General features: G+C 38.2%; 1 protein-coding gene and 1 long non-coding RNA gene across 4 annotated transcripts in view; one reads left to right on the forward strand and one right to left on the reverse strand.

Moving 5' to 3' along the window:
* Positions 1 to 1,642: 1,642 nt before the first annotated feature.
* Positions 1,643 to 4,596, reverse strand: LOC123638454. Its single transcript, XR_006735363.1, has 2 exons — positions 4,421 to 4,596; positions 1,643 to 2,459 (listed from the first exon to the last, which is right to left on the reverse strand). It is a non-coding gene; the product is annotated as an uncharacterized LOC123638454 (long non-coding RNA).
* A 30-nt stretch (positions 4,597 to 4,626) lies between these two features.
* The window catches only part of LOC123638455 (hedgehog interacting protein), an 84,329-nt gene continuing 62,108 nt past the window's right edge, over positions 4,627 to 26,847 (forward strand). For all 3 annotated transcript variants that reach the window (XM_045552069.1, XM_045552070.1, XM_045552068.1), the window contains exons 1-4: positions 4,627 to 5,585; positions 11,202 to 11,394; positions 15,838 to 15,994; positions 16,687 to 16,888. In XM_045552069.1, the coding sequence (XP_045408025.1) occupies positions 5,304 to 5,585; positions 11,202 to 11,394; positions 15,838 to 15,994; positions 16,687 to 16,888 (834 nt within the window). In that variant the 5' untranslated portion in view covers positions 4,627 to 5,303. The remainder of the gene's footprint in view (positions 5,586 to 11,201; positions 11,395 to 15,837; positions 15,995 to 16,686; positions 16,889 to 26,847) is intronic.

The raw sequence follows: 26,847 nt of genomic DNA on the forward strand, positions 1-26,847 counted from the left end.
TTGCAGATGATCAAGACAAGATGAGGTCATGAGGGTATACCCTAATCCAATGACTGGTGTCCTTAAAAAGGAGAAATCTGGACACAGACACAGACACACAGAGGGAAGACACAGGGAGATCACTATCTACAGCCACGTAGGCCTCTTTGCTAATCCTTGAACTGACCAAGCACGCTTGCTTCACACACTTTGACTTCCTGTTCTCTATGCTTGCAGGTATCTGCACGTACATGGCTCACTGCTTCAAATCTCTGCCCAAATATTGCCTCAGTAGACACCTTTCCTGACGACAGAAAATTATTCTTTCACTCAACCCCTGCACTCTTTCCCCATGCTCCCTTTTTTCTGCGGCACTCCTTGCCATCTGTTATATTTCATATCCATTTACCTATCTCTCTCCATTAGAACACAAGCTCCGTAAGAGAAGTTTTGTTCACTGCTGTGTCCATAGTTCCTAGAGCAGGGCCTGGCACACAGTAGGTGCTGACTTTTGAAAGAAAGACTGAATAACTGCAGAAAAACTCCTACAAGCAGCCCTACAATTGTGTCAGTTTACTTCAACTATAACCAATCTTTAATTTTTAAAAGGTATATATTTATTCTTTGGCTTTGTTGGCTGCCCTTCCTCTGTGGAATCACACTTTAGTAGCAAGGTCTCCTGAACTGCCTTAATGATGGCGCACTTTAAATTGTGTATTCCCTTCCATTTAACAGTTTAGAATTTTCATAATGCAAATATTTCCTCCATTTTAAACCTTTAAAAACCATCAAGTCAAACAAGATCGGCCAGTCAGCAGCATTTTATTGAGAGGCTGGTTGCTGTACCGTGAGACTGAACTAGACTTTGCTGGGGCGGCCAAAGAAGGAAATGCACCTCCTGCCCTTGTGGGGCTTGCAATCTCACAGATATTCAATTCGCACATATGAAAAACTCTCAGATGGTTATCAATGATACACAAATAAAAAATAAATATATTACCTACATGCTTACTAGATGAGGTGCAATGGCTGAAGGACCCATTCAAACTAGAACAATTCCTAGAAGAGGCTGAGTGTTAAGCAAGGATTTAAAGAAAGAGTCAAAGATGGATGAGGATAAGGTAGGAAAGAACAAAGGGCACGTGTAAAAAACAAAAGGAAATGACAAATAAGTAATTTCATTACTGGGAGTCTATACTAAAAAATTATTAATTTGGCCTCTAGCATCTCCTTTCTCAGTTATCTATTTTATTCTACACTTTCACTCAAATGTACCAAATTCTATTTTGAACCCACACACTCCTATACTTTAAATGGCAGGGTGGAGTCACTTTGTACTCCTGACTTATCCTCAGGTCTCAGTTGAAATACCATTTCCCCAGAAAGGCTTTTTCCAGTCACTTAAACTGAAATAGATTTGCCTTGTTAGTCTCCATCTTGGCATTTCTTTCATAGCCCTTACTTTAATTTATAAGTTTACTTGTGACCTCATCATTTGTCTTCCTTATTAGATTATTAACTATCTAGGGGCAGGGTAGTATTTTTCATCACTGTATACATATTGCTTAGCACAGTGCCTGGCACTTAATAAAATATATATTTGTTAAAATGGAATTAAATAGTATATATATTGTGAAGGCCAGAAGTCCATATATAAAACTGATTCCGAAACTCAAAATAGTTTTATTTTAAATACTTACCAAATTTAAATTATCCTAACTTCTTATACATAAAAATACATACCCATGTAACTATATATACACACACATATACATACATACATAATTCACATTCATGGTAAGATTCTGGGCTTTACCTATGAAATTAATTTCAATTTGCATCAAATATTTCATCTTTTACCATAAGCCTAATTTGTTCATGATAATCACTACTTCATCCAAAGTAAGGCATATACCCTAGACAGGACTCAGGTAGGGGGGTGGGTTGGTCAGAGTTGGCACTAGCCCATACAAGGTGCAAATAAGTCTTGGTGCAAATTAGAAAAAGGATCCACATCCTTCAGGTAAATATAGCCACATACCAATACACCCTGCTTGGTGAGTGAAGCCAGGGCAGGATTTCACCTCCCACTCCAGGTGCCCTTGTATAGGGCATGACCCAAACATAGGTTGTAGTCCTGGAGAGAGTTGCTCTGTGGTGGAGTTAGCAGAAGATGTGATCTGGCCACCCTTGTGCAGCTCCCATTCCTTGCTAAAAAGGGCCAATTTTATTCATCTAGGTGAGTTCGATTGGGTAGGGGGCCCTTCTTCTCACCACTCCGGTGGGTTAGCTGAGGAAGGAGACCTCCCTGACGAAAGAAGATCATTTTTCATTCTCAAGTGTGTAGATGGCTATGCTCCCCTGCTGCAGCCTCCAAGTGGGCTTTCAAGGTTTAATCTTAAGAAATAACCCAGTGTTGATTCTTGATTCCTAAGAAATTATGCTCTCAGTCTAGTTGTAGGTGAGGTTTGCAATTTTCCCTGTGGAAGAAAGAAATCAGAAGTTAGTCCATTTGTGTAACACCGCTTAGTGACTATTTGGAAATTACATCAGTAACACTTAGCTCAGCTATCTTGTAAGTGACCTGATTTATTGATTTTCATGACAAACAGTAGATGGGATCAATTCTAGCTTCCATGTATCAAGAAAGAACAAGGATGTCTTATTTCAGTAATCTTTTATAAACTCTCCGTATCTTGAAACATAGGGCCATAGGTTATAACAGATGCCTAATATTTTAAAACTAAAATTATTTACCTTTGAGCGTCCTTAGTCTTGAGGTGCAAATCATAAGGAAGGCCTGTTTCAATACTACTAACATGAATTCATCACTTAGAGTGAGAGCCCAAACCACTGATATACGATTTTAGAAGGATTTTTATTTTGGAAAAGAAACATAAAACTAGCATTTGGGAATAAAGTCTTGAATAGTGGAAATTACCCTAAATTGGGTTCCTAGGTCCTGGTTTTTAAACTACCTAATTAGATGAATGTGTGCAAGTGATTTAACTTTGATAGGATTCATCTCTATTAAATGAGAGAGTTTAATGTCTTAAAGTTCTTAGAGCTCTCTGATTTACTTGATAGCAAAAGTCCTTAAAGCAGGAAGAATGTCAGATAAAACAGCCTATGGGATCCAAAGTAGCATTTACAATCACACGTATGCAGAAGTCATGTGTATATACCCAACAGTCCTTCGGAGAAATGTTAAGTATGTCATCAGGGCCCTACCTTTAGCTGCAGTCTGATTGGAATATCTCAGCAGATTCTTTTCAGTTATTACAGTCGGTCACCTCTTTTGGGAAAAGTCTAACTCCACTAGAAAATGCGGGCTCAAGTGAAAGGGACAGCCTTACCTAGCCGCTGTGACCACTTTAAAAGTAATTAGTTTAATCAGCTACCCATCTCAACCATCACCAACTTTCATATTAGGTTGGCGAAATCCGTGTCCAAGAAGTGAAGCAAATCCAAATATGATGAACATTCTTCCATTGCCAAAGTAGAAAAACTTTATTTTCTCATCAAAGCCCATATACCAGGAAATCAGCTCCCCTGTTAAATACCTAAGTGGGCAAAAGGCACATTTTGCGTGCAACCACGTAGAAACTCATCCTGATGCCAAGTTGCTGGGATACGGTAAACGTCAAGTCACTGCTCTTGATAACGCAGACATCTGTTTAGAAACACTTTTTTTACGCAGACTTTGTCGAGCTAGGGGAGAGGTTAATTTATTTGTATACACAGGGACAAACAGGGCACAGCGCTCGTGGACGCCCACAAATCTGCAACTAATCCTTCCTCCAGAACTAACGCCTGTTTTGACACCCCCAGGAATCTCCCCCCAGGAATTGCGCGCGCGTGCGTGCGTGTGTGTGTGATTTCAACTGAACGCGGATTCCGCGATCAGCTGCTTCTCTCCGCCCGCCCGGGGCCGGGGAACCAGCGCTCCCAGGCCGCACCAGCTGGGCGGGGCTGAGCCGCGAGGCACAGGTGGGGCCCTCGGAAGGGGGCGTGCAGGGCTAGCCCTTTGGGAGGCAGACCCGGGCTCGGCCTGCTCCCCGACACCCCACGCCACGCCGCGCGCACGCGTCCGTGCCACTTCAGTAGCTTGCAGGACCTTCAGCGAGCATGGGTGTCCCTTGTCGGAAGAGCCCCCAAACCATCTCAGCCTCCTCAGCCACCCGCAGCATCCGGGTTGTCCCCACTTCTCTAAGTCAGACCCCAAGAAAGAACTCTGAGAACTTGAGCTTCACATTGGAAGTCACTGGGGGCGGAAGAGGGTGTCTACGCGGGCCGGGAAAGGCGCAGAAAAGCTCTCTCCCGGCGGCTCCAGCCCGCTGAGTTCCTCCTCCCCGGGGGCGAGGGGCGGGCCGGGGCCGGGGTGGGGGAGGCCCTGGAAGGCGCCCTCCCTTCCCGCCTCCCGCGGCCCACTCTTACTCACTTTCTCTCGGAGCCTCGGCGTGGCCGCCCGTAGCCCGGGCAGTGCGGAGAGCCCGCGGGGAGGAGAGAGGGGCCGGCGAGAGGCCACCGCCCGGCAGCCCCGGAATCTCCCGGCTGCGCCCTCGCCCCAGGCCAGCCGGGGACCGGGCCCTGGACGCCCCCACCCGGGCGCGCGGGCTTCCGCGCCCTCGAGGCTGGCTCCGAAGGCGCCGCCGGGCCCGGGGGCCGCGCTCGCGCCGGGGCCGCCCCCTCCCCTCCCCCCACCCGGGCGGGGGCGCGCGAGAAGCGGTGACGTCAAGGGGCGCGCGGTGGCAGCACCTCCCCGCGCGCTAGTTAAAAAGAAGAAGAAAAGAGGGAGCGAAACATGAGAGGCTGTGTGAGAAGCTGCAGCCGCCGGCAGAGGAGACCTCAGCATCATCCAGAGCCCCGCGCTGGCCCTGCCTCCGCCTGCCCCGCCGCCGCCGTCGCTATTTCGGTTCCTGCTACTGTCCCACCTAAACAACTCCCGTTACACGGACAAGCGAACCTCTGTGACCGTCTTCTCTTCTTCTTCCTCTTCCAACTCCTTCTCCTCCTCCTCCCACTTCCCATCTGCAGCAGAAAGCCCCTAACCCAACTGACACTGGCGCAACCGCAAACGGTGTCACCCGCACAACTTCATCTCGCTCCTCGGGCTCCCCTCGGGCATTGGACCCATCGCCTCGTCTTCTATCTTTTGCAAAGTTGCATCGCTCCACATATTTTCGCCCCCACCAGCTCCCTCTGCCTCTCGAGTGCCCTGCAGCCCTGCAGCCTCCTCCCGGAGCTGCGCCCTAGTGCCCCTGCTGGGCAGCGGCGTTCCCCCCCGTCCTCCCGCGCCCAGCCCCTGCCGCTCGGGGCAGACGATGCTGAAGATGCTCTCCTTCAAGCTGCTGCTGCTGCTGGCCGTGGCTCTGGGCTTCTTTGAAGGAGATGCTAAGTTTGGGGAAAGAGGCGAAGGGAGCGGAGTGAGGAGGAGAAGGTGCCTGAATGGGAGCCCCCCGAAGCGCCTGAAAAGGAGAGACAGGCGGATGATGTCCCAGCTGGAGCTGCTGAGTGGGGGAGAGATGCTGTGCGGAGGCTTCTACCCTCGGCTGTCCTGCTGCCTGCGGAGTGACAGTCCAGGGCTGGGACGCCTGGAGAACAAGGTAGGCACACACCGGCCTCACGGATGCGTACTTGGCGTACTGGCGGGGTGGGGTTCCCTGTGGCTCTGGCAATGCTGGGAGTTGTAAGAAAGGCAAAACTTGTTCGAGGAGTCCTTTTGATAACTTTTCTAAAGCGTTAACATGATTCCGTTGTGGGTTTCTCTGGGGCGTGCAGATGGCTCTCCCGCCCCCAGAGTCCGCGATCCGGATGCTGTGCAAACTTGCCTGTCTCAGAAAAGAGACGCTTCTGTGGTACCCGCATCCTGGGCTGGGTAAATATTTTAAAAGAATCGCGATTAACAGTGTGTTTTGGGTCGAATCTGGCATTGACTGCAGTGAAACTGTAAGTTAAGGTGGCTGTGGTTTCCGGTTTATTTTTCTAGGGTAAAAAGATTTGTCCCGTTTTCTCCACGTGCTCGGTTAGAGAGAGGATTGAATTGTAAAGGATGTTGAAGCATGGTTGGTTTATGATCCCCAGCCCCGTCAGAGGGGGGTGTCTTGCATTACATTAGTTAAACCAGCGGAAAGGAACTCCTAGTACTCTGGTTAAGAACCTGAAAATCTGGAGAAAGATTTTGCTGGGGCGTATTTATCACATAAAACTTAGATGATTCTCATTTTGTAACGTTATAAATGCAGGCTCTCAGACGTAGTTAGGTGTCTTGGAAGATCTCTAAAAATTTATTTTAAGAGTAATGGCATTTGCATTTTCCTTGCGTTAATAAATCTAAATACGAAAATAGTGTTGGTTGACTGTAAAGACAAGCTTATTTTTGGTCGCAATATCGTTCTTGCCATGGGATGCAGTGATGTGCGCTATCTACTGTACTCCAAGGAAAGGCTGCTGGATCACGTCATTAACAATCACTGCACGTGAAATAAACAATCAGGTGTCTTTGCTCCCCCTCCCTTTCCCCATTTTAGGTTTAATTAAGAATTCCTCTGTTACAGCACTGCAGTTGTCAAGGTCTGAGAGACTCTTGGAAAACTTGTGCTTCAGTCTTGCTGGCCCAGGCATAAAAAAAAAAAAAATACCCAGGCTGAATCTAATTTTTATGCTCAGTTCACGGTAGATTTCACTCTATTCTCATGTAAACAGCTCCTACGAATCAACATATGTGTCTGGGTGGTATCTCTCACTTTGTTTTGTAACAAAAAGCCATATTGCATCATTTAATTTGCTCAAGTCATGCAAATAGGAAAAAATCAATAGGACAAAAAGGGGTCGACTTATCCTCCTCCCCACTAAACTGCTGCCCACACACAGAGTCCTGTTGCTTATGGCAAAAGAATAACAACAACACCATTGTATTTGTTAGTTGGTTCACTAATGGGTGAAACTAGAGAACATCATTCTCTTTCAGTCCCCAGCTCTGTCCAAATGTTCATGCCTTTTGAGGGAGCATTTGTCCAACTCCTTCTATTCCCAGATGAGTGAGAACTGTCTTGCTGCAGGTTTTCAGCTGCAACTCTCTCTTTATTCTTACCATATGCAGCAGTAGTCTGAGATTCAGGGAACAGATATTCCAGCATTTTATTCAAAACAATATCATTAAGCTGCTGTGTTGTAATTGAATTAAGTTCCAAAATAGCTACATTCAGATCACCTTAAGAGTTTGACCGGGAGCCCTAAAGAACCAGGAAATTCAGAGAAAAGTTTAGAAATATTTGCCATTAAATCTGCCTATATGCAATGTATACTATGAATATCCGGATGATCTAGAGACTCCTGCAATACTGAACTCTTCCAGGAATATGTGGAATGAAAACTTTGTTCTTAACTAAATAGTGGGGAGAAGGGGAGTGGGGACGGGACTGAGGGGAGTTATAACCCTTAAGAGAAGTTATATAATTTTTTTTAAAGAAATCATTCTTTAAGAAGCAATCTGCCACATTTTATCCACATTCCTTTCTGTTTTACGTGCTTCCAATCTCCAACAAACCCCTACTCATTTGGAAAATGTGTTTGAATTAAGTTTGGTACACTAGACTTTGCTGGTTCCATTACAAGTGGTTTATAAACTAACAATACTCAAATTGTTCAAAACAGAGATTTGATATAGCTATGCATATGCATTCTTGACCTATGTTAGTTCTCAAGTTTTAATAGTTTTTAAAACATGTTATTTTATAATAAACTTCAGTGTTTCCCTTTTTCCCGTAAGCCTTCCTGGATTATAATATATGTTAGGGTCTTATTTCATAATGTGTATACAGGAGAGATGATTGCTATTTGAAAGAGCCCTTTTTTGTTTAGGAAAGAAAAAAAATTTTCCCCAGAAAGATTTCTGTAACTTTTCAAGAAACTACAGTAGTAGCTTTTTCCTAAGTGAAGAAATTTCTTAGATAGATAGTAGCCAACTAGGTAGGAATATTGAGCATGCTCAGCTATGTAATTAAATCCTGTTTCTAGACTAACAAATTTTGTTTAATGAACTAGCATGGAGTTAAATTCTTTATCCATGGTATTATGCTTTTACATTCTTTTTGTATACTTTAATAACGTTATGTATTGTAATGAGATTGTTAACTACCGTTATAAGTACTGCCAAAATTTAGGAAGTCGTATTATCTTAGCAATATTATTGCAGCTTTTAAATACAGCATGCTAAAGGGATCTAATTCCCATTAGCCAAATTGAATCTGCAACCAGCTGAAATACCCCCGTTTCTAAAACTTAACTTGTAGCCACAGAGGCATAGAAGCTCTCTCTACCTTGGGTGGTTTCACAGCCAAAGCTGTCAAGGAATGGGTGAAAAGTAATTGTTTTCAAGTGTGCCCTTTTACAATCATTTGTTTGCTCTGGCTCTTTCAGGGACAAAGGCTATTGTTGAACACATCCAACTAAACAAATAACTCATCCTGGGGTCCCTTTAACAGCTGCCTTAGTACAATGATCTATTTACATATTAGCCTAAAATTGAAACTGAACTCTTTAATGACATAATCCAGCACTATAGTCCAGAGAGGCATGTGTTCTACCCAACAGCTGAACAACCTTGTAGGCATATGATTTTTAGAAATAACTTCTTGTGTACAGAGTGATCGGTAGGCGACATCTTAATATACTGTCATGTATTTTCTCCTTTTGTCCCCTCATCGAACCCATGTGGGTGCCTTTTTGCCCTCTTTGTTTAGTTACTTGATAAATAAAGAGAAATACAGAAGGTCTCTGTCACCCCTTTTACTATTTGTTGATAAGCTATAGTTGTAGGCCACGCTTTCCTGTGTATGCCCTATTTATCTTACCTTTCTTCTATGGATTTTACTTTCATGTGGCTAAAGATTAAAGGATGACCTGCCAGATGTTATAGATTAGTCAGCAACAGCCACAATCATTCCTAGGCATGCTGTAATAATGTTTCGAAGTTTTACATGATTTCTGAAGTATATTTAGATTAATTAATTTGATGGTTTCATATATAGCTTTTAAAAATTGAAACAGGAAATTAGCTTAAATTTCTTCTCAAGATTGATGGCATTGTCGGCCATAAAGTTAAGGACCTTTGCAGACACAGACCCATAAGCAAAAAAGAGGAAAACATTACCCTACACACACCCATCCTCATCTGTCTAAAACAGTGTTGCAGCTTTGGCTGAGTCAGTTTAATTGACTTCAGTAAGACTATTGGTTCATTGAAACCAAAGTCAGAATGATGGCTCTATCTATCTTCAAATAGGTATTTACACTGCAGACCTCACACAGAGCAAAATGTTACCATCCTGCTGGGCTGGAACAGCATGAAACTTTAAAAAGAATAATATTATGCTTGATTTCAGATAATTTATTGAATCCTATTTCTGAAACTTTTGATGAGAGAACTTGTGGCCAGAATGCATTCCAAAAATTGTAAAAGACAAAGTTCTTTAGGCGCTAAAATCAGTCTCTTCCTGGATAGCAGCTGGGAGAGTACATGGGAATCATTTTATTTCAGCTATAAAAAATGGAAGCATGCATATTCTCCATAAAACCAAAGGTAATTACATTCCACTTTTTCCAGCCAGCAAAAGAGGTGGCTTCAGCATCCTGCAGTTGTTTTGTTCTTAGGGGACTGCTATATGATAAACAAACAGAACAAAGTTGAACACTATTAATATTGAATAGATCTGGTGAGGTCTGCCAGAGTGTGGACAATAAAAGACATTTAAAACATTCTTGGAATGCAAATTCAAGTGTCTGGTGTATGTTTTCTTTTAGAAAACTTTAACCATTTAGGCAATTGTCATTTAAATAAATTGATAAAAATGTAAATATAACTGTGGTTAATAATAACTTTTCTGAATATTGTAGATAGTTACAAGGCAGCATATATATTTTTTTTCCAAAATAGGATAACTTCTATGGGACTTTTAAGTACTTCATATAAAAATTTCAGCATGCTTGTATTCAATGATTTTTTTTTAGTTACTTTACTCTTTCAGGTCCAAATTTTTGTGATCACCTAGAATATCATTATACCAAAAAATAGAGGCCATACAATTTACTCAAATTAGAACCTCAACTTGTGAATGAAATATTTGCTTGAAATGATCTAGAGCTTAAAAATATTAATTTTAGTTCATAGTTCTAAAGAAATAATTCAATATAAATATAGTTAGATAAATTGGGAAAAGGTATAAAATTCAATCTCATGGTGTTTTTTAATATGAAAAATCAATGCTTGATTTAGACAGCATTACATTTCATGTCTCAAATATTGTGCAGATATTTATTAAAGGAGCTTCTGAAGTCAGTTTTTAAAATAACTACCAGACACCAAGACCTATTCTATTAATTATTAACCTCAATGTATTGATAATTTCCAAATTGGTCTCATTGAAATAAAAAACATATCATTGTAAAAATAATGATAAAAGTATACCTTTTTTCATTAAAATTCACTGCGTACTATACAAAAGCACTTTCATCAAACTCTTGTGTTTATTCATGCATATAACATACCTGAGGAACTAGTTAGAAAGTTTTTCCTGGCTAAGATATAATGAATAATAAAAATTGGTCTTAAGCCCGTTTGATTCCACTTCGAATATTATTTTTATAGAACATGAAAGGCGGGTATTTCCCCATTTTAAAAAACTTTCCCTATACAGCCTGTAGATTGAAAATTAATTGAAATTTTAACAGTGCAATTCAATTACATTTTTGAGAAAATCATATTAGAAATTTCAGGAATGAAATAGATTTTTACCTAAGATACACATAAGCCATGTCTTAAATGATTCTGCTTTGCATGCAGTTGGATAAAGGTATTTGGAATTTTAAAGGTAAGTATCATTCAGTATATAGTTTGAGGCAGAATAAAGTGAAAAGGGTTAAAAAATCTAAATCTAGTTGTCTTTTAAGTTTTCACACCTGAAAGACAGATTAATAGGCTTTGATTTGCAAGGGTGAGAAGCACTTTTACGCATCCCTGCCCTTTGTTCTCCCAGCCCAGCCCCAGAGACTGTCCTTGTGTCCTTATAAAAGCATTCTGTATTGTGACACAATAATTCTTTTCAGAAAAACTTCATTGACTAAATTAAATTGGACTTATCTACTTTCATGATTGCAAGTAAATAAACAAACCTGACTTCACATAACTAAAAAGATGTTTGTTTCTGATCTGTGGCTTTCAGATATTTTCTGTTACCAACAACACTGAATGTGGGAAGTTACTGGAGGAAATCAAGTGTGCACTTTGCTCTCCACATTCGCAAAGCCTGTTCCACTCACCTGAGAGAGATGTCTTGGAAAGAGACCTAGTCCTTCCCCTGCTCTGCAAAGACTATTGCAAAGAATTCTTTTATACCTGCCGAACCCATATTCCAGGTAAAAAAAACGCATATATGTTAAATAAACCATTGCAAAATATCCTTACAAGATACCTGATCCTAAATGCTTATTTCCAAGAGTTGTAAACTTTATCTCATCTTTCAAAATACCTATTTTACCTCATAGTTAATCTTTCCAAATTCATACTTTTTATTGCTACTACAAGGAGTATCGTAATTTCGCTTTAAAGACAGTATATTGGCTTTGTTGAAATGTTTTACCTTTCTTATTAAGCTGACAATACAATTGTTAATCTTTACACACTTTGGATTATCAGTACAAATTTCTTGTTGGTGTCTTCTTCACCTACCAGCGTCAATATCAAGGCAGCCTCCTCTTCTACATAGCTGATACATAACTGGAGCATGTCCAATTTTTGTCATTAAGATAAAAAATGATTAGGAATCCAAAAAAGTAATACCTTATAAAGCACATTCAGGTATAAAGACTAATTTGCTCCTCAGAAATCCTGTGAGGTAGATAAGAACAGTGGAGTCTTCCTCATTTGACAGATGAGAAAAGCTGAGCCCCAGGAGAAGTTAAATGCTTTAACCAAAGTTGTACAATGAGAAGGTGATAGGAGAGCTATGGAAGTTCTTATACATACAATGTCATCAGTATACCCGGTCACTATCATCTTTGGGGCTCCAATAAACATAGATGTTTGGGTATTGATTACCTTTATCATCAAAAGTTTGTCAGCTTTGGTGGTTGTTGCTTTAGTTGGAAGAGTCAACATAGAGGAAGAAAAGAATTTAATGAGACAGATTTTGTTTAGTTAGGCAAAGTCACATACAAACAAATCTACTGAAGTTCACAGTTTATAAAACAAAATGGTATTTCAGAAAAAGACAAGCTTTAAGAACTGTAGGATGCACTGAGAGAACTTTTTTTTTTAACTGCTGTGCATATTTTCCTTTTTTTTTCTGAGCCAGAAAAGTGTAGATTTTTGTATTTTTAGTAGAACTCTCTTAGTAACCTAAGAAAACATTTTGACTAGGGTTGCTTTCTCCCTTGAGTATAGCAGAACATGTATCTAAACCCATTCAATGTGAAAATATTATTATTGTCTTTGTAAACTACAGCCATGTTTCTAAGACTTTTCTTAAACCAGCTGTTTCTTCCTCTTATCCCATTCCCCAAAGCAAAGTGGAATAGGTCATGGTTGCCTAAATGGCCTACAGAGAAGCGACAACAGATTAGATACCATAAAGGTTTGCTGCAAACTTCAAGTCTTGAACATTTGCCTTCTGGACTATAAATTGAAAGTGATATCAGCACTTACCATTATCTACTTTAGCTAAATAAAACATGCTAGATTTGGGGACTCATCTGTAGGGGTCTTTATATATTTGACATCATTCTAGCTTCTAAAAACAATAAAATAAAAGCTGTGTCCACTGAAAGGGCACAGCAAACAGCTCAGAGACAGAACTGCAAGCACCTCACTCCCCAAATCAACATATGTGGTAACGAATGACAAATTTATTTTTCTACAAAGTTTGTATATATGTAAAACTGCTGAAGTGCATCAAGATGTCAAGTGCTTTTGGTGGCCACCCAGGCTGCCTTGAAAGATAACCAGATGAGAGCTCCACTCTAGAGGTGGATGGAGCAGCAAGGGTGCTTTCCAGAGATTCTGGAAGGCTTTAGCGACAAGCAGTGGGGCTGTCCCTGCATATGTCAAGTGCTAATAATCATTCTAAATACTTTCCAAAAGTGAGCTGTAATGACACGCTTTTTGAGTAACTTAGGTTAATCGATTAGTTACTTAGACTGGTCCTTGGCACGTAGGTTACCATTTCCTAAAGTACGATGAATAAGATGGTAATCCTCCCCTCAGCCCCTGCCCCCAGCACAGAAGTGTCTTTAGAATTCTAAAACACTAATTTTGGGGAAATTGCTATAAAAGCAAACTTGTGATAGTTTTCCCGTCTTAAGTCTATTTAGTGATGTGTATTTTTTCAGAAGTTCAAAATTGTGGAAAACAGCTATTATACTTTGCGATTCTTTTTATAAGAAACTAATCAACGTATTTGACTGTCCTCATTAATAGCTTCATCTTTCTACAAATCAAAGGAAAACGTACCCTAAAGGATGTATTTTGTTAGAAGAAGGCAAATGCGGAAAGGGATTGGGAGAGGAAAATAATTCCAGAGATATCTTCATTTTTTTCCCTATTGGCCAATACATGAAGAAATAAATATATAAATGATCTAATGCTTTACTTTGCCTTCTTGCCTTTAAGAAAGCATAATCTCTTTATACTATGCATATACCTTAAAGGTAGCCACTATCTAGAGATTTTAATTAAGAATTAGTCATGGTCTGCTTATTTTCCCCAAAATGAGAAAAGTAATTAAGAAGCAATTTAGTGAGCACACACTAGAGATTTATCAATTATAATATTATTCTCCAGTTGTGAATTTACTTAGGGAAGTACATTTTTAAGACTTCTAAAAATGCCAAAATTACATTCAACAAACACAGGAGCCCTTTGCTCAACTCTGCAGGTCTTCTCTTCTGCCGGAATGAGCAGGGTAGATGCTTTGCTGTTCTCTAAAAGATGGCAGAATGCACTCTATGGAGCATATCAGTGGGCATCTATTGGTCTTGCTTCTTTTTTTATACCTTTAATCACAATGATTTTTATCACTCTTAGACCTCATCTTCTCAGCAGTAGGTTACTGTAGTGTGAAATGTCTGCACACAATTAGTTCAATTGGTTTAATCCTGTTTAACACTATTAGGCAATTTTCATCTGAATCTTAGCCATGAAAGAATGGAGGAGAAAAATAGTCTATTTTAAATGGTGAATTGCTGAAGATGAGTAACTGTTGCTGCGACCTTCATTCCCCTCCGCAATTTCTAATCCCTGAATTTTTTCCAGTTGCCTTGCCCCTCCCATGGAGCACCCTTCCCAGCTGCTATGCCTCCTTTTTTTCTGTGCCCCCACCACAGACACACACACACATACACACACACACACACACACACACACACACACACACACTGTCACACATACACACTCCCAAGGATTCTACTCTTACTTGCCTGGTTCCCAAAGACAAATCTTTCCCAGTGGCTTGTTAGATATTGGCTTTGAAGAGTGTCTCTCAGAAATTTAAGGGTTATACATTTCTCCCAAAAGTTAGGCCAAAATGTCCATCAAGCTTTAACCATTTCGCACACTCTCATTCTAAGATAAGTTTTTTAGTTTGAGGGGTCCAAGGTCAAGTACACAGAAAATAAACTTTGAGTATCTTTTATGCCCCATTGATAAGCCTCACTTGGCTGACCCCAAATTCTTGTTCTTAGAAATCCTTGCGAAACCTGAATTTGTTATGCAGCTTCTCAGCTTCTGCTAAGTTACCCACTGCCTTTATCATGAAACTGATAGGGGTATAATGGTCTAATTTGTTACATAAAAATCAAAACTTTAAATATAATTAAAGGTATGAGACCTTATACAAGGCAGAAGTCATCAGAATGTAGACATGAATCTTCTTAATATGCCCCCAAAAGCCAACACCTTATTAACCAAAATTTTAAAAGTAATATCAAAAGTCTTCTTAGTCATAAAGTTCTTTTCTTTCTTCTTCAAAGTTACCTGTTTTTATCTGATAACATTCTTAATATATAAGAAAAGAAAACACATCTTGCTTTTGGATCCAATTAACTACGTTGATTTTGTATTTTTGTTTTGGCTCAGTGGTATGTCAGCTTTTCTGCTAGAAGATTGAAGGGATATTTTGAATATAATTTTTGTATGACAAAATAACCATTTTTTCCTGTAAGTGAGGTACAGGAAAAAGATATTGACATATTTGAAAATGGAGGCTCTGTTATCAGCATCAATTCATTGCTTGATCATTGCACAGTGAGTCAGTTATTTATTAAGGCGTATAATGACCTTGTGTTGTTCATTAGATTTGTTATGTAATCATATGTGAGTAGCAATATGATAAGAATTGTAAAATGAGCCAAACTGGCACCTGATGGTCTATCTCTTTCTTGATTCTAATTTGTTCTTCTGAATAAGTTATTTAATATTGTGGGAAAAAATGCTGAATGGTGATGAGATAAGCTGACATGTGTAACATATAATAACTGGGGAAGTTTAAAAAACATCAAGATCAATGCTGGGTTTGTATTATGTGTATTTCATAAGAGCCTTTTAAAATACTCAGCACAATATTATTTCACCTTTAACTTCAATTCTTAGATTTTGGTTAGAAACAAATGGGAATCCACCCCCCCCCCGTTTTGTTGTTGTTGTTGTTGTTGTTGTTGTTGTTGTTCTCTTTATTTTAGTCTAATTTTTTCCTAGAATATTCATATCATTTCTAAAAACTCTCTGTCCCCATATTGTATCTGTTAAATGAGGTGATTTTACTTGACACTAAGTGTTTCTAATGCGTCTTTTTATATTTTTTAAAGGTTTCCTTCAAACAACTGCTGATGAGTTCTGCTTTTACTATGCAAGAAAAGATGGTGGTTTGTGCTTTCCAGATTTTCCAAGAAAACAAGTCAGAGGACCAGCATCTAACTACTTGGACCAGATGGAAGAATATGACAAAGTGGAAGAGATCAGCAGGTTCATAAAGATAAATGCTCTTTAATCTTTAAAAAAAAAACCCAACTGACAAATCTTGTGGTTTTGACAGTGAATCAACTGTCTGTGCTTAGGTTCAGCATCTCTCTCCTCCGGATGCTTTATTTTTTTCTTTTTGGTAGTTTGCTTCTCTAAAATCATAGCTTAAATGCTTTTAATACTTAGACTACTAATCTTATATTATGAGCTTGGCTTCTCTATGACTCATGTGAATTTTATGGGTATGGTTTTAGACCTGAATTTTATGACAGTTGTTAGCTCATGGCACTGTGGAAATATTCAGCACAATTATTATTAGCATATCAGATTTTTACCAATAGATCTTAGAACTTTCTCTCTGTGTGCCTTTCTGTGAGGTTTAATTATTGTGAGCAAAAGCTAATTTTAATTATAGTCACTGAACGATGAGATAATGAGCTTATGAAATTTTAAAATACATACATGTTTTGATTCTCTCATTTAGATTCTGAGAGAAGGCTGTTTTGTTGTTTTCCACTGAAAAGAATTAAAAGAATCATTTAAAAGAATTATATTGTGACCCTTAGGTTAGCAGCACTTCATGATTCTCACAACCTTTGATTCCTAGAGGAAATATATCTTGAAAAGGATGCTCCGTGCATCCCTTACCTCCTCCATCTCGAGAAAAGCTTACTGGTTTTCTTTCATTTGTCTAGAAAGCACAAACACAACTGCTTCTGTATTCAGGAGGTTGTGAGTGGGCTGCGACAGCCTGTTGGTGCCCTGCATAGTGGGGATGGCTCGCACCGTCTCTTCATTCTGGAAAAAGAAGGTTACGTGAAGATACTTACCCCTGAAGGAGAAATTTTCAAGGAGCCTTATTTGGACATTCACAAACTTGTTCAAAGTGGAATAAAGGTTGGCTTTTAAATTTTATTTATTTTTGCTCTGGCTATGTTAATTTTATTTTAGCGTAATCTTCTTCACTGAAGGTATTTCTTTGTAATAAAAGAAAGAATATTGAAAGAGAAGATAAGGGAACAATAATATGACAACTGAATTGGGACAATGACATTAAATTTATATGTTATTTGCTATTGAGCAATGCAATCAGCTTGATATTTTGACATGCTTTCCATATGTAATTTGGATATTTAAAATAACTTATCTTTATAAAGGATTTGTTTAAATATTGTTTAATGGGCGTAATATTTAGGATTGTACATCAGCATTTGCTAGTAGAAACAAAGAGGTCTTTTGGTTATTTGGCAATTGCAAATCATTCTTTGACCATATTGTTTTTGAGTCTGTGTCATAAAAAATGCTACTTATACTACGACTTTTTGTGCAATGTTTTTACAGGTAAGTCAAATATTTTTATCTATAATTAGCCATCTATATAATAGATAAGCATATTATTGCTTTCTCACTTCTCTAATTTAAATTCTCATGTTAAATAATCTAGACATATAAATAAAATTATTGTCTATTTTGTTTCACAAGAGTAACACAATACAATATTAGCAGTACTAAGCTATAAAGCAAATTGTGGCATTCTAAAATTAAGAGATATTTAACAGCTCATGACAATTTTAGAATGAAACAAAGCAACGATATGATTTGGGAAGAGCTGGTTATCCTTTTCATTTCTTAACTAGAACAAAACTGAGGGAGAATTTATACTCTTCTGCTCATGTAGAAATGAACTCCTTCTTGCTTTGTTGTACTCTACTCAAAGGTAAGAACACCAAACCAGAAGAAACAAGTCAGAAAAAATATAGATATATTCCTGATACCTATTCAGTAACAACCAAGTAAAAAAAATATATAGAATAAATTAATTAGAATATAGGTAATGCTATATTGTTTGGATCACCCATCCTCAAGCTCATGATGTAACAGTGTCACCGAGACATACTGCATAAGAGAAGGAAACCTTTCAAGGAAAAGGACTTTGGCACCAAGACACAGATCATTTGGAAAATCTTTTTAACTCAGCAGTTTCAGCTTTCTTTCAATAAAACTTTCATTAGAATTCAGAGCACATAATCAAAAATTTCTTTTAAAATAATGCATTTGAGTTTTCACGTCAGTATTCAATAAATGCATTCTGAAATGTGTCCTGATAGCTCACTGCAAGTGGTACTAATGAGCAAAGAATAAAGATGCAGCAACAAATGCATGACTCACTAGCAGTGTAGTTTTTCTTTCCATGAAAGTTAAATATGCTTTCCATAAAAGAAAAAAATTGAGGGAAACATTTTTAAAATCATCATCTGTAATTCCATCAATTTAAAAAACACTATTAATATTTTTATATACTTTCTTCTAGTTTTTATATTAAAAGTAAATGGATTTTTCGTTACTACAAAAGTAAAACAGGTCCATATTAATAAGCATGAAAACACAGTAAGAGCATGTTTTCTTTTACCTATTTTCCTAAACAACTCTAAAATAAAACTGAAATCAAATCATACATACATCATTTTAGCCTTCTTTTTTTTACTTTAACAACATGTCATGAAGACTTTCCCAGATTTGGAAACTTTTCTCAAATACTTAGTTTTTATCACTTTGGGTGCTTCATTTCCTTATTATGATACACTTAGGATGACTCCAGTCTTGTCTTTCTATTGTAAATAACATTATCATTCTCATACATATTATTTATGGATGACTTCCTTAATATCATTCATAGAAAGAGCATTACTGAGTTGAAGGCTGTACACCATAATGCATATTGCCAATTTGTTTTGAACTATATTTTCAAATATTTGAGAGAATATAGTTTTCAAATATTTTTTGAGTAAAAATGTTGGAATTAAAAAGATATGTATGACAAAATGTAGATGTAAAAAGTGTAAAAATGTTTTTGTAAGAACTAAAAAATTGACATTCTTGCTTCTACTTTGATTTAACTGCCTAAGGAACAACTACCTTTTGTATTAGGGTTCCTTCAAAGTCCCTCTATTTCAATTTATAGCCTTCATGTAGCTATTGAATGAGATATTCATTGAGATATTCCATTCTGACATGGAGATATTTCATCACACAATAAAATTGTACAAGCAAGGATGCCACAGTGCCACAGTTCTGCAATATGTGTGTTCTGCAGGTCTCTAGGAGCTCTTGCAAATTTGCACCCCTCCTTCCAAAAGAACTCCAGGGCTTCTGGGGCTTAAAGTAAATTTCAAAATCCGTTATTCTAGTGAACTGATATGACAGATTTTAAAGTGCAATATTTTAAATGCTTTTAGTGTTTGGCACCAATAATGTCAATAAGAGAGAAATACCTCACATAGATATCTGTGTGTGTATAGTGAATAATGAGACCACATTCTTCTTACCTCAAGTAGGTAACGCTGCAGGGGGCTCTGACCTCAGTCTCTGTGCAACTTCCCAATGGGAGGCGTAGGAAGATGCTACTGTATAATGGGACACATGCCAACACATTCATGAGTTGATGACATCACTGATTTTCATAGTCTGCCCTTCAGAGACTTATGAAGTGAAAACATTTTCAGTTATTTCAAGTAATTTTTTCAGGCTTCTTTGATATATGAGTAGTTAATGTGTTCATGGCAGTATTCTGTGTTTGTCAATCATTTTGCATAAATAATGCAATAAGAATTTTTATAAATTATTATACGTATCAACTCTTCTCTATTTTTTCAGCTTTAAAATCCTAAAAGAAAGCATAAAGCAGTTTAACAGACCAAAGCATCAATTGCAATGCTAAAATCACAGAATTAATACATACTAACCCCAACCTCCACGTTTGAAATGAAAATGATACAAACCACAGTGGAGACCCCCTCACAATGACATTAATTAATGACCAGTAGGAATAAATTAAATCAGATATAAAGAGAAACTCCTGATTTATAAGAGTATCTAAAAACTAGTACTGGCTATAAGGAAATCTGAAATTCTGCTAGTTGTCATTAAGAATTGACAGTGATTTCTGTCACATGGGAAAGGCTGACCTTTTTTTGTGGCAAGGACATGGGCTTGGCTGATTAATCTCTTTAAACTTCTACTAAGCCTGATTCTTACAACTGCTTGAAAGGCACACCATCAGCAAAGAGCCAATCAGCAAAGAGACTTGGACAACTCTTCCCTAGATGGGCCCCAACTGAAGCTAAAAATATGATGCCTTGTTTTTAAACACCAAGATTGTGCTGCTTAAATTGTAGGAGGCTGTAGTACCCCAGGGGCTAAACTGTCTACAGTTTATGGGGCAAAAGTTAATCTGCAAAAAATGCAAAGCATAAGCTACAGAATTGACTTCTTTTTGCAGCAGGAAATAAATTGTAGAGTTGAAATTAAAGACTTAAGTCAGAAATATGTTTTAAAAATAGGTAGTGATTTGATAGGTCTTTAATGATAGTGTGTTCTACAAGCTAATCGCTAATACTTAGAAACTATGAAGAATAGCCCAGACATCAAATTGATGAGCAAACTTTAAAATCTTCATTTTGTGTATGTGTGTGTACACGTGTGTTGTTGTTATTGTTGTGTTGTGGTGGTGTTCTTGTTTCATTCCAAAGGGGAAAATTACACAAATTGTGCTATCTTCAAGGGAAAAGAACTTTTTTAAGATACAAGGTGATTTGAAATCTTGAAATTGAGTTTATATCTAAATTCTGAATCAGAGCTTCTGGCAAGTATTAGAACCAGTTTCATCTTTCTAAAGTCCTCAGAAATGACAGCCCAGTGGTTCTCAAGAATGGCTGTACAATACCATCACCTGGGAGCTTTCAAAAGATTCTGATACCCAAATGAAATCAGAATATCTGGAGTTGGGACCCAGGTATTGACATGTTTTGAAAGCTTTCCCAGGTAATTTAAATGTGTAGCCAATTTGAAAACTATTGATCTAGACTGAGCCAAGCCTCTGGGTTAGTTACACATGGAATGAGACAAATGTTCTCAGTGTACACCCACGTCCTATTCCTGAGAGCAAATGGCTGGACACCAGTAGTCATTTGCTCTATACCTTTTGTCATTTACTTAGTTCCTACATATTTATTACTTGTCCAATTTGAGCGAAGAGATGAGTTAACTCTGGCAGCATGTAAGACGCTTGATATAAAGTTTTCAAAAATGGTATTTAGAAATCTCAGTAGTTAATTCTAACTGGAAAATTGCTTTACCCATTAATTTTTTCCTGTTTTTGCTCCATTTTGGAATCTGGTGACCCGCTAGTTGGCAAAATCGTTATTTTTCCTGTTCCTAAAATCTGTGGTTTGCGATTATATCTGTAAACTATGTTAACATTTGCAAGGACACCCAAAGGTACTTTAGTGTAATCTCACCAAAGCACCCCTGACCACCAAGGATACGAAAGTCAGCCTTAGCTTTGCATGAGTGCAGAAGGAAGGACAAGCCTGCACCTGTCACCCACAGGGTGGCCCCTCGAGGAAACTAGCAAGTGCCGTTCTCGGCCACCTAGTTCTCGCGAGCAGTCGGAGAATGGAGAGTTTCACACCCTCAGCAGCCATCGGCTGGCAGCGTGCAGCAGACAAAGCTGAAAGGCTTGTCTATCACTGGAACAAGTGTCACTGGACTCCTGTCCCTCTCTATCTACTTGGATCCTCATTTCAAAAGATGCTTTTCGAAGCAGTCTTTTTAGCAGGGGAGGAGAGGACGTAAGGCTGAAAGCTGCTAATTGTCCGGGTGACTGAGCCCATTGAGGTGGGGCTCTCGAGAGACAGCGGTCCGGTGCCCGGGAGTCACAGGAGCATGCGGAGGAGGACGCAGGGTCCACCAGGGCAAGGCCCGTCGGGGCAGCCTCTGGTTTCACATGCTTGTAAATCACACGCAGGATTATGAGCATCGAAAGTTTAGTGAAATCCAAGTGCTCATCAACCCACCGGGGCCAATGTTCTATTTTTCTGGACTTTGTCAGAGACCTAACCTTTCATGTTTTTCTCTGTCTTTGGCTTACAATCTTAGGGTAGCCCATGAAATGTTAGTGTATCTAAGCTTGAGTGAAATGAGGCAAAGCAGATTGAGAAGAAAGTTATTTTTCAAAAGTAGTATTGGAAACATAGCATGCATATATGTACCCACATACACACACACACACACACACACACACACACACACAAATCCATATGGTGATAATTGAGCCATGTATCAAATGCTTCCTCAGAAAAATTGTTAAAATTCTGCTTTTAAGTATGCTTTAGGTTAGAAGAAAGCTTGTAGTAATTGAAAGAAAGCAATAAATTTTATTTGTTAAATATTACAATAGAAGAATCACCATTATGAAATTTTTTTTATACTGAACATTTTAAAACTTTTTGACCTATCGAATTGCAGCTTAGAAGTCATTAAATTTCACCTAAAAGAAAGTTGCTATAGTGGTAGAAATAAACATTAAGTAAATTCATTTGAAATGTGGTCGAAATTGTCTTCTCCAAAATAAAATCTTTTAAGCACTTTCTTCTTTTCTAGTTTAAAATTCTGATTCCAAACCATGCAGTCAAAATGTAAACAAAATGTAGATCTGCAGGTAAAATTTTTAACTGCAGTTATTGTTAATATCAAGGTAGTAATGACATGGCTTTGAACCCAACTCTATTTTATTGAGCGATGCTGACATCTTATATCAAAATGCTCTGTATTCTCTGAAGAACATTGTTTTCAATTTTTTGTAAGTTTAATCTCACTTTAAATCAACTATGAACTCTCATAGAGAAAAATTACTTTTCATAAAAGAAAAAGTCCCTTAGTAATGTGAAATAATCTTGGTGTAATTTTCTGTCTAGTTAAGTTAGTTTTCATTTCTGGCAGTCTTTTGATATTTTGGAATTTGCTATTCTATTGATAAAACCTTCTAATAAATATAAGTGTGTGTATATGTGATTTATGCCAGTTTAAGCCAGTTTAATTATAAATTATTTTCCATCATGTTCTTTCCTGAAGCAGAAACTGGAGTGGCAGATGCAGTGTCCCTCCAGTTGAGTAGAGAAAAGCCTGCCTTCTCCTACACTGTAGGTCCCATAAGTCACAGCTGAGGTGAGGAAAGTTTTTACATTAATGTCTTTATATTTACCTAAGACTTGAAGGGCAAAGGAAATAGAGGCTATAAATCTGAGAAATCGTACAGTAATTATTTAAAAGAAGTAGAAAACCAAGAAATCTGGACCCTAGGAAAAGTTTCTGCCGTCTTTAAAAAGCATCTCTCTGAACATGGGGTCCACCGCGTCCTACAGACAATCTCTGACTAAAAAGAGAAGAGAGAAAATCTGTTGGTGGTATCAGTTGTCATTGTTATATTGCCTCATGAAAGGAAAATATCAAACATCACAAAACTAACTCTAAGTGACAAAGAGTAGCATTCCCTTTGAAAGATAATTGCTTTTCTTTCCCAGTACTATAGTCTGTGTGTGTGTGTGTGTGTGTGTGTGTGTGTGTGTGTGTGTGTGGTGAGAGCGCTTAAGCGATCCACCCTCTTAGCAAATTTCAAGTGTGCAATACAGTCCACTACTATACTACAGTCTTCAAGCAAGCCATGTTGTTAGCAGGGATACTCTGAGCTTCTTTCATATTAATCATAGCCACCATTTTTTCAGCACTTCCTTTGCTAAGTCATTACACTGATTACCTCTAATCCCTGTGAAGTAGGTGTTAATATCTCATTTCACAGATGAAGAGACTGAGACCTAGAAGTAAACTGCTCGAGATAACACAGCTAGGAAGTACCAGAGACAGATTTTAAATGCAGATTGCCTAGCACTGTGTTCTCAGCCACAGTGGTGGCTGTTATTAATATATGCTGCTATATACCTTTGATGAGCAGTGCCCTGTATGAGGAAAGACTGGAGCACGTGGTTGGTGTTAGCACGCTCAGCGAGGAAGCTGAGGGCTGAGGATCTAGAGTGTGTGGTGGTCACTGCAGCAACCATTATGTACTGGTTGCTGGGCCCTGGGCAAGTTATTATACCTGCCTAGGCTTAGTTTCTTATCTGTCGAATAGAGATAATAAAAGGTGCACCTAACACTGTGCATGCACTATCTCATGTTAGCGTGAAGTGCTTTGGAAGCATTAGCTGCTACCATCCATCTGTCACACTAACATGAAAAGGAAGGGAGGAAGGAAAGCATGCCCAGCCCCCAGAACAACTCACAAGCTCTAGTGACCACTGTTAACTCCCTGGTATCTGAACAGTCCCTCTTAAAGTGGGTTTGAATGTTAACTTAGGGAAAATTTGTGATCATGTTAGCACTGGCTTCACAATTATATGGCAACTCCATGGAAACAAAGTTGTATTGATGCACGTGTGGGGGTTTTCTTTACCTCAAAAAGATTAACCTAGAATACATTGGTTTTTGTTTAAATGTGTCACTAGAGAAAAACAACGCCTTCTTTTTACAGCACCGCCTTTTGACATGAGGTGTATAGTATTGCTCCCCACGTCAATAGGCAACACCCGGCTCTGGAGCTTGCAGAGCACATGCCTAACGATGACTAAGCACAAAGCCGCTGACCCACACGTGCTACAGCAACCTTTCATCAGAATCCCCTTGCTTTCGTACTAGTTTTTCTCAACCTGGATATTATAGTAATGTAGGTCTTTTTTGTGTGTGTTTATTTTGGAACATGGTTTGCGTCAATCTGCCATAGAGTTAATAAATTGTAGGATTTGCAAAGGAAATATACTGGGACTGAAAACTAAGAAGGTGCATAGTTTTGCCCACTAGCAACTTTTGCTCAAAGCACAGATTTAGAATGTCAGGAGTTGAGGGGGGGCAGTTGGGTAAAGCGGCTTTAAAATTAACATGTAATGTCATGTATCACTCAAGAAATTATTATTTTTTTTTAAAAAGGCAGATCAGTAAAACATACCATGAAGTCAGAGAAGAAAGGTTTTAAAGTTAAACACCAGCAACAGTCAACATCAGTAAACTCAGGGAAATGTGTGTAGAAGATGAGGTGTAAGAATATATACATGGAATGGCCTCAGTTACCTCCCTCGCAGACCTCAGGCCATAATAGATCATCTTCCTATCTCATTAACTCAGTATTTTCTAGAAAGTCTTCTAGATCTGTAAGCAAATTTGCTCTTTGGTATATATATATACTTTTCCATGACCAACTTTGGAAGTTTGTTTATGTAGCATATTGCTTTTAACAGACTTCTTTCGTCTTTAGATTTATATAATAAATAGATATATATTTATTTTACATAACATATAATATTGATACATAATAAATATATATAACAAATCTGTCATCAGTTACCACAATATATTTTAATGTATTTGTTGGTAGTATTCATCAATGGGCATTTAATTAAAGTCTGTGGTTATATTGAACTATCATTATATCAGAGTGACCAGAACTGGGAACATTTCAAAAGTGTTTTAAAAACCAGATCATTGGCTAGAAATTAAAATCATCTTTGGACTTTTCAGTCAAAATATGCTTTGAAAAATAAGATGCCATTTATTAAGACTATCCTATAATGTGTAATCACCTATTTTTTTCCTAAATCACATAATTTTCTATCCTAGTGTGACTTTGGGATACCAGGTGACAATGCATATGCTTAGGAATTACCATCAAAAGGGAGGTAAAATTTAAATCCCTCATCTAATGAATTTCCATTTTACTATATTTAAAGTCCATTCATTCGCTCATTTCAAATATCTATGCAGTTCTTCAGGCCTTAACTTCAAATCACAGAAAATCTATAAAAAATAATAATTTGTTTAAGATAAAATACATGCTAATTACTCTATCATATCTCTACATAGTAGGACAAGAACTAAAAAAGAGAATGTCAATGAATTTGATCTAAACTAATTCCATCATTGCTTGCAGTTGAAGTTATTTAATGTAATTATAGAACTAAATCCAGTGAACTGAGGTTAACACAAAAATAAAACATTATGAAAAAGAATCTTAAAGTTTTATATGTGGCCACAAAATTCTTGAGAAAAGAATATTCCCTTCAAATATTCAAATATCGAATGTTCTGACTTTCTCTTTAAGAATAGCTAAATTATTTACTTGTTTAATTCTAGTAAGCTATTTCTAAACCAGCCTCTTATCCTAAAGCACCTTTGATCCAAAAGGATCACAAACTTAAATCAAGTGGCATCTGTCCTCAGGATATTTCTAGATAGGGAAAGCACATCTGTTCCACAAGAACCCTTGGCCAACAGTTTGAAACTGTTCAGAAGAATTCCTTATTAAAAAAAAAAAAAAAAAAAGACTGTGTGTGTGAATGAAAGATGCTTGAGGTTGGAAAAAAATTGGAAAAGTGCTGCTCTTAAGAGGATAAGAAGATAACTGAATTTAATTCCCATTAAATTCTTAGGCTTTCTAGGAAAGATTTGGTCATGATACCCCCGCCAGTGCAAACAACTTTGTGGAGGGATGTGAACACACCTGTTCAGGAAAAGTGAAACAAAACTTGAACTGACTTCCCTTTACGCACAGGTCACCAAACATCTGTCATAAGTTATCAATTACTACCCTAAGCAGGACTCAAGCCTGTGACCTGGGGTTGAAAAAGCCAGGGAGCTCATTCTCTTACCTTGTCTGTGACTTTTCCCTGTGTCACCATTAAAGCCTCTGTTTAAATCTCCAGGGATTTGGAAGATCAGATGACCCCATGATGTTAATAGTGTATTTACACCTGAGGTTTCTATGTACATCACTCTGAGGCTGATCTTTATTTAGACTTCTGTGACTTGGAGTGATGGCGCTTACTCCACCGAAGCGCTTTACCCCATAGTTGGCATAGTTCCTTAATTGCCTAAGTTCCTTAATTGTGACCTATAGACAATATCTCCTTGTCCAAGGAGGTTTTTGTTTTTGCTTTTTAAGATTCTGGCTTTGATTAAATGTTAATATGTAT

The sequence above is a fragment of the Lemur catta genome, chromosome 5 (assembly GCF_020740605.2).
Source record: "Lemur catta isolate mLemCat1 chromosome 5, mLemCat1.pri, whole genome shotgun sequence".
In the NCBI taxonomy this organism is placed as follows: Eukaryota; Metazoa; Chordata; class Mammalia; order Primates; family Lemuridae; genus Lemur; species Lemur catta.